At 28.8% G+C, this 13253-nt stretch overlaps 2 protein-coding genes across 2 annotated transcripts; both read right to left on the bottom strand.

Moving 5' to 3' along the window:
* Positions 1-2576: 2576 nt before the first annotated feature.
* On the bottom strand, positions 2577-3939 carry cp16 (cuticular protein 16). The gene is given in 2 exon segments (NM_001168637.2): positions 2577-3359; positions 3830-3939. Coding segments are annotated over 2 exon segments (522 nt in total). The 5' UTR covers positions 3842-3939; the 3' UTR covers positions 2577-2849.
* Positions 3940-8435: 4496 nt separating this feature from the next.
* Positions 8436-10451, bottom strand: cp15 (cuticular protein 15). The gene is given in 2 exon segments (NM_001162836.1): positions 8436-9019; positions 10363-10451. Coding segments are annotated over 2 exon segments (402 nt in total). The 5' UTR covers positions 10375-10451; the 3' UTR covers positions 8436-8629.
* Between the last annotated feature and the right edge of the window lie 2802 nt (positions 10452-13253).

Genomic DNA, 13253 nt, shown 5'->3' with positions numbered 1-13253 from the left:
AGGGAGGTCATATTATTATATAGGAATGTTACAGTCGTAACACGACTTCACGATTTTTTTTTCATTTATTTATTTATTTATGGGTTAACAATAGCGAACTCGCGTCATTGTATGAATAAAATATCGAAAGCTCAGAATTCGTGTAATACTTTATTCGATTAATTTCTTATTGTAAAGCAGGTGTAAGCAGGTGGTTTTTATTTATTGTTTTATATCAGTACCAACGAAATATACCATATAATATATAACGTGATAACCTTTATGGTTTTGGGTTTGGTGTAGCGTTCCACTATAACGAAATTTTGGAATTTTATACACAGTTTTCAAAAAAATTGATACAACAATTTATTTAAATTTTTTTCCTTATTTTTTTACGGCTTCAAAACCGAGTCATTAGACGTTTAAAAATCTTTATATTCACAATTAAATTAATATCTATACATTTAAGTTAACTTGAGTACTTTAATAAAGGTTTTCTTACAGGAAATAAATTAAACAAGGTAATGTTTCTATCTTCACAATAGTGAGTACGACCCTTTAATTTTTCTAATGGGACCTTTCAAGTAGGTAGTGTTTACGTGAGGTTTTTACTGAACATTCCATATTCAAACGTAGACCTTGGTTCTTTTTTTCGATTTTATGTAAAAAAAAGTAAGTAGTTTCATGAGTATTAATAAACTTAGGAGTTTATTGCAAGTTTTTTTTTATTCTCTGTGAACTGAACATGTGTCTTACGATGACGGTACAAAGAGTAGCCTGGAAATGATTTATTTAGCCTTATAATATTATGAATCTTCTTTATCAATAACGTGTTGTTCAGGGTTTTAGTAAATTATCATAATTTGTTTTTGTAACTAATTAAGTATTATAATAACATTATAAATAATGATATATTTATAATTAAATTAAACATAATAATAATATTTTTTGTAGTCATTTTAATCTATGCGTGAACGAGAAAAGAAGTGTTTTACACATGTTGAATGCTATAAATAAAAAGTTTTAAAACCTCATCTTTATTATTCTGAATGAGAAATAAAATATATTTTGAAAGTATCAACTCATAAATTGTTTTGATACGCACTTAAAATTTGAAAAAGTACATGAACACATTAGTTAACCAAGATCCTTTTATGAATCTTCATAATAATGTAATGATTTACAATTGCTTTCAAATTTTTAGTATAACACAACACTATATATTATTATGTTTCGTTGAGCTGTTCGGAGCGGAATGTGTTCCTAACACACAACTCTTTAATTGTATATATATACTTTTACTTTTTGTTTTTGATTTATAATAATAATGTATTAAAAATTAAAAATCATCTGTTGATGGAAATTTATTTAAATCAATTATTTCGTAACGACATACCATAACGTTAATAATATTAATATTGTACTATATTTATAATACCTTATCATCAGTGTTGGGAATAGATAACTAATAATTTATCTAGATAAAGATAAAGATGACTGTAATAATTTTTTATCTAGATACAGATAAAGATAATTATACTACATTTTATCTAGATAAAGATAAAAATTAGTACATTTTTATCTAGATAAATATGAGATAATTTCATGTTTAATTTTGAAAATATTCAGGATACCTACTTGAGTCTACAGGTAAAAAAAAAATACATAATTAAAAATTTTTTAAAGCAGAGGACAGAGGTCGTACAGACTACAGATCGGTTAAGTGATAACTGAAATACCGGGAATTCTAAAAGGGTTTTATAAATATTAAATTGTTATAAATTACAATTATTATAATATTATTATGCTTGTGAGTCCAATATCCATGAATGTTGGTTTATTTTTGTCGGTTTAAAACAATAATTATTTTTCATACTTTGTACACAATTCTACGAAACGGGTATCAGCTAATGAGACCATCATCATTCGGTGGTGGGCGGCGGGTAGCAGGGATAGATGTTTTTCCTTTCGCTATTATTAGTTGTTCTTACAATCTTACCTACTAGCTACATGCCCATTACATATTTATATTTTTTGGTTTTCGCATTGTTTACGATGTAAAACTCCAGACTAACAATGAATATTAATAAATATTAAAATCATGGTATTATAATGCATATTACTAAACGTGTTTTCTATGTAATAGATGAAAAATAGAAAAATGTAAAAATAAAATAATAAAAATATTTTAAATTTTCAAATTTTTTTTTAGTTCATTTAAATAAATTATCTAGATAAGTACTCATATATAACTAGAATTTTATCTAGATGAAGATAAAGATAACTGAGTAGAAATTTATCTAGATAAGATAAAAGATAAATAATTTTTATCTAGATAACTTATCTAGATATTTCCTAACACTGCTTATCATGTACCTAACATGTAGTTTTTGTTATAGCTGTAAACGGTAAAATCTCAACCATAGACTTTAATTATTTTTGCGGATAATGTTTAATATTATTGTACACCGATCAACGATGTTATAATCAACTGTCCCTTTATCGTTGCAGTGTCAAAGATTGAAACCGTATCGAACGGCAATAATAAGAGTGTATTTTAGCGGGCGAAAACAAATAATAAAAACAAGTGCGATTATAACGTTTTGTAAATATATATTAAAATATACATTTACACAACAATAAATACAGGTATTTGATCGTAAGGTGTTGTCTACGATACACAGAGATGGAAGGAGAGTACATATAATTATATACTATTACAATATAAAATGGGTAATAAATACATAATAATAATAATGATATGTGACTCTTGAGCCGCACACTTGTTGAACAGCAGTTTGCCGTCAACTAGTATTTGGCCCTGAAAGATTGGAAGAACATTTTATACAATTTGAAAAGATGGAAACAAATTAGTATGCCTTGTATGGGGCAGGCTTGTAGGCCGGTGCGGAGTAAGCTGGTGCTGGGTATGCGGCGGGTGCTGGGTAAGCTGGTGCGGCGTATGCGGGCTTGTAGGCTGGGGCGGCTTTGTAGGCTGGGGCTGGGGCGCTGTATGGGGCCTTGTATCCTCCTTCGATTTTCTTGACTTCGGCGTTGAATCCGTAGTTGTCGGCGGTGTATTCGACGACGCGGGTGGAACCGTCGGCTTCCAAGAGGCTGTAAGATCCCTTGACGTAACCATTGGCGTCAGCGTATTCAGATTGGCTCTTGACGTCGTATGTGGATGGGTCGTTGACGCTGTATTCGAAGTTGTATGGCTTGGGTGGGTAGGCGGGTTCCGGAGCGTAGGCTTTCGGTGCGGCGTATGCTGGTGCGGCGTATGCGGGTGCGGCGTATGCCGGTGCTGGGTAAGCGGGCTTGTAGGCTGGGGCGGGGTATTGGGCGATGGCGGAAACCACGCATGCGGCGAAGATGATCAACTGTAACAAAATATGACGGTTACTGGTTAGGTTAGGTTGAGATAAGGTTTAACGAAATAACTTGCACAGGTATAATATATAACTGCACAGGTATAACTGCACACTATAACTGCACAGGTATAATATATAATATGATAACTAGTGATAGCTAACTCGTTTTTGTCTCTGAATTTGTGAGCCAATAACAATAGTGCAATATTCATGATAATGCAAAATAAATCGATTATGCATCTAAAATAATAGAAAATCCTCATAGATTTTCAAACAGAGTTTCAAAAGCACGTGTGAAATAATATACAGTTAAAACGTGCACTGCGTTAGCCGAGCACAAGTTTATACTCATTAACGAAAATTAAAACAAAATAATTGTAGGTATAGTTTGTTATTCAGAATCACGTGGTAGTTGTATTATGCGTTATGTCCTACTAAAATTCTGCGTTATGGTTACAAGTAAAAATAAGAACACTTACCTTAGCGGCCATTTTAATGATTTTTTTGTGTGGTTTTGAGTTAAATAAATAAATAGTTTACAATCGAACGATCACGAATGACTGGTGACTGTGACCGTTGAGTTTACACTATTTATGCTAAAAGTTTCGAATGACTTTAATCCCTTCCAGTCGACCAACTCCTTCCAATGCTTTCGATAGTATAACGAACCGGTTACATTGAAGAATAATGATTTAGCCAATAAGGCAACCTCATAACTGAGGAAACATTGGACCTAAGGCTATTTGGGTTTGGTTAAACGATAAAAAGAGCAACCTTGAATTTTTGTCCATGCGGTCAAAAACAGTAACTGTCAGTGACGCAAAATTAATTATTTAACATTTTGGATTGGCTGATAATGTCCTTACATAAGCCATCGCGAGGAGTATATTATAATATTATTATAACGAAACTCAATTTTTCATAGAACAAATTATGTCTTGACAATAAAAACATTTTATCAATCACTGTGTACCCGTATAAGCATAATAATATAATATATTATATTGTGCTACTGCAGTCGGTATAGAAAATAGGGCATTAAAATAATCTTCGGGCCATGTATGGAATGACCGACAAACGGGCAGATAGACAATATGTATTTAATATTGAATATTCATTTAAATGATTAATAATATAATATTATATATTGTATTCATAATAATTAAATGATTTCATTATTTATAATTTATTTTTTATTTATTTATAAATAATTTAACGGACCTAACTCCTTTATAATAATAAATATATATTTTTGTATGATGTATATTATAATTTGATATACAAAAAAAAAAAAGTTTAGCAATTTATAACCCAACACTTAAAATAGCTGAATTATATTATTAAAAAAATTTGTTTTCATATATTTTTAAATACCGCACCTGATCGAACCCAAAAACAATAGAAATCGATAATACGCACCCATACCAAAATATTTGAAACATATATAGGTATAATATAATATTATACGAATATTACTGTACTTATTATATTATTCGTCGGTCATTGTATTAGAAAGCCCGGTGAGTTGAGACATTTTCAAAGTGGACGGGCGTTATGTAAAATGACCGGATTTTCTGCTATGTGCGCTCTTAACGTATAATACGCATAAATTATGTATACACAATATTATCGGTGTGGCTATACGACCGTATGGGAGTTATACAATTTTGAATCACCTACATACATTGTAGCAGTGGTATTTACCCAATTACGAACATGATCACTAATTACGTAGCCAATTAGTGCGCATAAATTTTTATTTCGTGTTCATTGTGCTGGCAAAAAACAATAATTTTAATATCCGCGTGATTTAATTTCCAACACACTTTTTATATAAAATAATTTCACAAATTGTCACATTCAAAAACGCTTCTGAGTGGAGCTCGGTCGAAATCGCATTTTGCGAAATTTCTAACACATTTTTCGTCGCTTTTTCTTTTATTGTTTGCGAAAAAAACAAAGAATGACCACTTTAAAGTACTATTCAGATTAGGTTTCCGATGTTTAAAAGTAGGTATAGCTAGGTACAGTACAATACGAAATGTTTTTTCTTGTACTTATATACTTAAACAAGGCGTAATCAGATTTTTTTAAAGAACACTGTAAGACAAACACTTTTCTCGCTTTGTTCAGAATCTGGAAACATAATTGAAACAATGTGTGAATGAAAGTTTCCTTGGTAGAATTTTATGGAATGTTATATTATCAGTTGTGTGTTTGTCGGTGGTTTGATATATACAGCGACAACCACTTGATAGAATAAAGACGTGTTATAATAATATTGTGATCACTTACGATATTGAAAAACTACGTATAGGTAGGTGCTTTTTATTATATTAAGAAATGTAGTGCATCAGACATATTTTTATCGAAATCATTTTCGAGTATTCGGCTCGAGAATTCCATTACGGCTGACATATTATATAAAGTGCAAATAACGTATTCTTCGAGTGCTTACTATTATTTTATAGAAATTAGAGTTTTCTATGTTTTGCAATGATATTTTGTATTTATTTGTATTAACTATTTCTCTGCAATACTTTTTGGGGGTAAAAGGACTGCACAAATGGTTTTGTGTTTCGCGGTAAAATATCAAAGACCTAAACTTAAAGATACATTGGAGATGTCACTTTTGGTTTTCTGAATAATTTCTTTAAGTCAATATTAACGATATTTATGTGATAACCTTTGAAAGTGTCTAGAGAAGTTTTTCAAGGAACCACGCACGGTTTTCACTCAAAATCATTTTTTTGCTTCTGATAGTTATTTAAGAGTACCTATAATAATAACACATGCGTCGAAGCGAGACGAGTACCAAACGCCTATAGACTCTTTATTTTGCAGTCTCGTTATGTTTTCAATTTAAATATATCATGTGGGTATTAGATTTTTGTAAACCATAATTAAATAAATATAATTATTTAGATTGAGCCTAGTAAATAATTAATTAATTCAGTGTTCCGTCCTATCATCATTAATATAAATGGCTGGTAAAATATTCAAATTGATAAATTAAAACTGTATAATATTGTTTTTAATTCAAGCATTGATCAATGGTGTATTTAAATTAATAGATACACTTGTTATTATCAACAACCGGTTTTCTAACAATACGATGCGCTTACATAAAACATCCATCGTACAAGCTGTTTTACATAACAGAATAATATAGTAGAACATCACATGCGCATTTTTTAAATTTCGTACCAACTTCGTACTACTTAGGTACTAATAATAATGATGATAGATTATTGTTTAAAAACATAATATATTATGGATGCGGTGGCTTCTCAATGGTACCTATCAAACATTATAAATGTCCAAAATATCCAATATAATATTATAGTTAGACAAATATGACAGTGTTTAATTTGAAAAGCTATCCTATTTTAAAACTTAATATGTATTGAATTTGCCTATTCGATATAATGATGTAATAATTTTCCTTTGTTTCCTTGAATTTTGACCTAAGTATAATGAACAACATAGTAATGCGTTTACTTTATCTTTCACAACTTTATCATAAATATTTTGTATTTTGGCATTGATTAAACAATGACAATGATGATACTTAACTTAATTAGTACCTATTATTGATGTGTTTATATTTATGTCAGAAAAGTTTTTTTTTTCATATTTAAAAGAAATTACTAAGAAGGTAGTTCAAGTATCATATATTTATATTATAATATTTATATGATTTATTTGTTTAGGTAGCTTAGATTTTCAATAAAAACAAATATTAACATTTTTAATTTAGATAACCAAAAATTGTTTTAAATTATGATAGTAAAATATCGTGTTTCTCTAATAAAGTACTTAATGATTTTCTAATATCACATTTGAAAAATGGAAATTAAAAAAAATAGAAATGACGGTAACAAAAATGGTAAGATATCTGTATTATATGCAATACGCATTAATAAAAAAAAAAAAAAAAATAATATACAAAGGTGTTGAGTTTTTTTGAAAATTATTGTTTTATTATAAACGTCTTACTAATACGTTTTAGGTATTCTGTATGAAGTAAATATAATATTTAACGTGGAAACGTTTATGGTAGGTAGGTAGATAGGTAGATAGGTACATTTCATATTGTTGTTAGACCATACATTTATTATAAAAAAAATAGACATGGGTAATCACATCATTTTAACACGCTAAATCATAATTATCCATATCTTTCAGATACGACGATGCCAAACGAAGGAATAGTAGTATTTTTTACCTAATACGTACAACTGTGTAACATATTACGTAAGTCAGTTAACCAAATACAAAAATTTGAGTTTATATTGATTCGATGCTCTTGAAGTACAGATGGGGATTGTAATTATTCAATTTACAATTATCATTAAAATATATTAAATCTGTACAGTTACCTACTATATAATAGTATGCGAGTAATTTGTTTGAATATTATAATCTGCAGAAATGGATACTTATGAGTGAGATTTTCTACAAATACAATAATATTAAAATAACATCATCATAATATTACATAATATTTTGTATATTTTTTAAAATTTAAAATTTTAGGTAGAAACCAGTTTGATGGGATTCATTCAGTATGAATGATTAATTCAATACTTTTGGTGGTAGGACTACTATCTCTCGATTCCTCCTAAGACACACCAAGAGTGGAAAAAAAATAAACACATATAATGATATACCTATACCATGTATTTTATTTATTTATGAAAAGTGGGGTAACGTTTTAATTTAATTCGACCATTGTTATGAAATATTTTAATTATATTATTTGGGCTGACTGCACGATACGCAACAATACTCGAATATTTTAAAGCTTTGAAGTTAAAACATTGAACACCAATAAACAAATTTATCAGAAAATATTATATTACGTGCCAGCCAAATTGAAGGATTTGACATGCATCTTTTAAAGAACGAATTGATCTGTGTTATAACGCATAAATAAAATATGAATGAATGATATTGTAAGACCAGTGGATTTGGACATGCATCCATCACTGTCCAAAATACTGAGGATTTGTTCAGAGTAAAATATAATAATATAAATAGTAATACTCCTCCATACGGCGACATCTAATGGAAAGCACGATATGCTGTGGATTTAATGTATTCGTCTAAGATATCATACAATACGACATTATAATATAGTGCTGGACAACGGTTTATTAAAAAAACATATATATATATATATATATTACAAAAGATTATGATGAAAGTATTATACACGAAATGATGATGTCTGGGCGACGACGAGATGACGATGTGCAGCAGCCGGTGCCATCACATCAGTATTGGTACGGTTTGTACGAATGATGGATTGGCTCATGGTAGCTGGTGGCGAGAGGTGCTTCGTAATGGTGGTGAGCGGGAGCTTCGATTTTCTTCACCTCAGCGTTGAAACCGTGTTCGTGGTCGGCGGTGTAAGTGACCACCCTGGTGGAACCGTCGGCTTCCAGGAGGCTGTAAGAGCCTTTGACGTTTCCGTGTCCGTCGTTTAACTCGTGATGGCTCTTGATGTCGTGGGTGTGCGGGTCGTTGACGGCGTACTCGAAGTGGTATGGTGTGGGTGCGTGGGCGTAGTGGCCGTCGTCGTGGTGCTCGTAACTGTTGTGCTCGACGATCGTAGGTGGGTAGGCTAGTGCCAGTTGCCCGAACAGGGCGGCGAACACGATCAACTGCAATGTTTAGCAAAGGTTCTTGGATTTGGGATCGGACACGTGTCGTGTTAGGTTAGGTTTGGTTAGGTTATATTTTTAAAGAACATCAGCTGGCTTTAGTGCGGGAGGGCCGTAGTATATAATGATGTATGATAATATAAAGGTGCTATAGTACACTTGGAAATGTATTGTATTGAAGTGTGTTCGAAGTGCATTCTATTTATCAAAGTGGTTACATGCAATTAATGTTGTGCAGGTATCCTCATTACTGATAATATAGAATTATGACTTTAAAACAGAATGTGACAAATTATTATATTTTATAGTTATTTCAATAATAGTAATAATACTAATAAAAGAAATAATATTAAAATTAATTTAATTTAAAATTTGGCAGATAGCAAATTGGTAGAATAATTTTCTCTATCATAAACTGTACCCACAACCGAATATAAACAGTATGGTAACTTGTATACACTTTGATCATATATTATAGGTACCATGTATATTACTATATTATGTATAGGTATGCCCTAACATACATGTAATCGTTACAATATAAGTATCTATGGGTTAGGCAAAATAACTCAATACGGTTAAAACTGAAACTGTTTAAGGACTAGGCGTTTGAAGTTCACAAGTTTCATTGAGCTTGTTATAGAGGAACCTTTACAGGTCAATATAATATAATAATATTTATAAACTAATTATTAAAAATAGCTACTTAGGTATATGAGATTAATCATGTGCAATCATTGAGTATTTTTAATCGTAAAATATGATTAATTCTACTAGCTAGTTTTTTTTTTTTTAGTGAAATTGCTTTAGGTTAACATCAATATAACACCGTATTAATTCTTAAAACTTGAGTATTTTCGAATTCAATGAGTTTATATCCATTGTAATTTATACATTTTAAATTAGGTGTTAATGTAATCCATATAAACTTAAATCATAGCGGTTTTTGGCCCTACACTGAGGAGTGGTAAATTAACTACGACATTTGGCCGCATTGCAGTTAAATAAAAACATAATATTCGAAAGACTTTCATGTAAGTAGTCCGTTTGAATTTAATAGAACTTATGACAAGAACGCAATTGAATAAAAACATACGAATATGAACAATGAACATAATATACAAATGTTAGCTGTTGTATCGTCATTGTGAAAACGTAGCACCTAGGTAGTTATAAGCTATAACATGAGTAGGTATTATTTTGTTTGAAAAATAAGAAACGATTAAAACTTTTTGCACAACAATATTGAATGTATTATACTGTTACCCTAGATTTGGGTTTGTCTGTTACAAGTATACAAAAGTATATCATATACACTAGGAAAAGTTTGTGGTGATTCTTACCTTAGCTGCCATTTTTGTTTTGTTTTGGTTAATGACTTGGTTTTGAATGAACACTGCAGGAGACTTCTTGTGTGTCTAAGAAAACTGACGATTGTGACTTTTGTGTTTCAGTATTTATATAGAACCAATTCAGATTTTCTTAAATCCCTACCAGTCAATATTGTTTACACGGTTATGTTGTATAAGAATAACTAGATCGTGGAAGAGTTAAAAATAATCTTACGAAAATTAACAATATTACTTTTAAAATACATTAGTTCACGGTAATTTATTGCGCCATACGCACAATCGTGTTATTGTGTTAATTAAAGAATACAAAATAAAAAAGTTTCCTAATGTTTTATAGAGTTATGTATATATTATACATCATAATCCATATAATTATTTCAATATTAATTATAAATAATAATCTCATTACGCATACAAAAATATACAACAGTAAATATCTACTTATGTAACTATTGATATTGTTTTAACAGAATGGAATATTAGTGAATAAAGTTTTTTTAGATATTATGTATTTATCGATTATTCTTTCAGTTTATTATTAATTTAAATATAAATATATGATAATAATATTATGTATGTATATTTGTGTGCGTGTGTGGCAAAGTCTTTAAAATTGTGTGAAATAAAAATAAACAGGTACTTAATATAATTATTCATATTGCCTTGGCATAATATTAATAATATATAATCCTTTAATTTGAGAAACCAGTAGAGTAAAATTACAATTTACAGTATTTTTTGATACTCAATAGTTGTAAATAATTACATTTAAATACATCGATAAAATAATATTTGGCCGATTTGCTTAATTTTGTTCTTGTTCAGGGAACATATTATTGTTAGGTAGTTACTTTAATATAACCAGTTATAAGTTCTCAATACACGTATTTATTGACATTTTAATTATATTTACATTATTACAGTAGATAGGTACTAAGCATAATGATTTTGATATAAAACTTCAATTAGTTATTGGCATACGATATGTGCTATTTTGCCAACAATTATACCGAGCTCCAAAACCATTCAAATTATTGTGACTTCCTCTAAAACTAAAACTTCAAATCTAGTGATCTACCTTAGACGTAAATTAAACAGTAGCTTTATAAGCTCTATAAGCTTCACTACCAAATTTTAAGATAAACAAATTAATTTAAAGAAAACTAAGTATAATATTATTATAATAAGTTACTTTTTGTATAAACTATACACATTAAACAATAGTTCTTAGAAATTTAAATATAAACTTAATTCTTTATACTTGACCATTTTATGAGTTATTATTTGGAATAATAAATAAATTCATAAAATATGTTTAATAATCTTTTTATTCTGGTAAAATTAAATTTAAAGAATACTATTAACATAGCATCGCGGCTTCTTATTTTGGCATATTTTATTTTTAAACAAGTTATCACCATTTTGGTGATCCTTATAAGATTTATAAAATGTAATACCTAAGTCAATAATAGTAAATCTGTAGATAAACGTACATTATTCCTGTTGAATACCAATTTGGATTCCTTCCAGTAAAATCAAGTAATTGTTTTCTTAATTTTTAAAATTTTTATATTTGACTTATAGTGCAATAATTGAGTGTCATTCCAAATTAGTGTGATTTTTAATAATCTCTCCCGTTTACTTATTGTACTTGTATATAATTATGTGAATACTATGAATAAAGCGGTTTCTTAAAAACAAAAATAATGGTTATATACTTATATCATGTTCATGCAATTAGACAAAAATGAATAAAATATATGATGGATAATTTTTTAGGTTCCCCTCTTAAGACGTTAAAATTTGATCAATTTGACAATTTAATTAAGAAATTCAATTATGCAGGGATTATGGAGATTACACGTATTTATAAGACATTTAAAAAATAACTGATTGAAAGGTAAGTAATAATAACCGTAAACTAAAATATAAACATCAATTATATAGGTATACCCAAAATATTAGAAATATTATACATAATTTTGCTTTACAGAACTTGAATTTTATCCAGAGTTTGTGCAATGTGCTCTCTTTCATAGTTAGTATTAATTTATTATTACAGTAAAAGTAAAGATAAAAATCAGGTGTAATTGTTTAAAAAAGCTAATTAAAATGATACACTTACATTATTTTAAAAGGAATTATATACTATCTCCCCGCGAAATGTGTAAAAACATAATATAACTACTAATAAAAGTGATTTTTACTACGTGTAGTGTGTACGTATACTATTTAGGACTATTTTTGTTTTTTATTAATACCTATGTTACAGAAATCAAGTGAAGTTAACATAAGATTATAAATATTGATTATTTTTCATACTTTTGGTTAAAAACAACTTATTTACTTTTTATATACAGTTGAAAGAACTAAGTTATTAATAAGAATTTATTAATAATAATAAAAATAAATAAATAAATTTAATAATTATTTGTTTGTTTCTGTTTTAGATCTTTATACATTATTGCATTCAATTGTCAATAATAACAGATAGAAATGTTTTGAATTTCGGGTAAGTCGCAAATGCATTGTCATTATTTGTATTTAAATCGAAACCGAACGTTTTAGAAATGTTTGATTTCGACATTTAAACCGATTGTTTTAAAATGAAAAATATATATCGCTTTTTAAAGGATAAGAGAGTGTTTTTCAAGTCGTAATAACTGTAGATACAATCGCAAACCACAATGTTTGATAGCCAGTAGTAAATAGTAATCGGCCAATAATATTCGATAATATTAAAAATATTGGATATTAATATATTATCAACTGTTAAAATTTAGTAATTCCAAAAAATATGATAATTTAAGTCAAATATCAGTTATGTCAAGCTGTTTTAATGTTTTTATTAAAATAATTCAGGACAACGAATGCATTTCTGC

This window comes from Acyrthosiphon pisum, chromosome A1 (assembly GCF_005508785.2).
Source record: "Acyrthosiphon pisum isolate AL4f chromosome A1, pea_aphid_22Mar2018_4r6ur, whole genome shotgun sequence".
Lineage (NCBI taxonomy): Eukaryota > Metazoa > Arthropoda > Insecta > Hemiptera > Aphididae > Acyrthosiphon > Acyrthosiphon pisum.
This window is presented reverse-complemented; position numbering and strand designations above follow the sequence as displayed.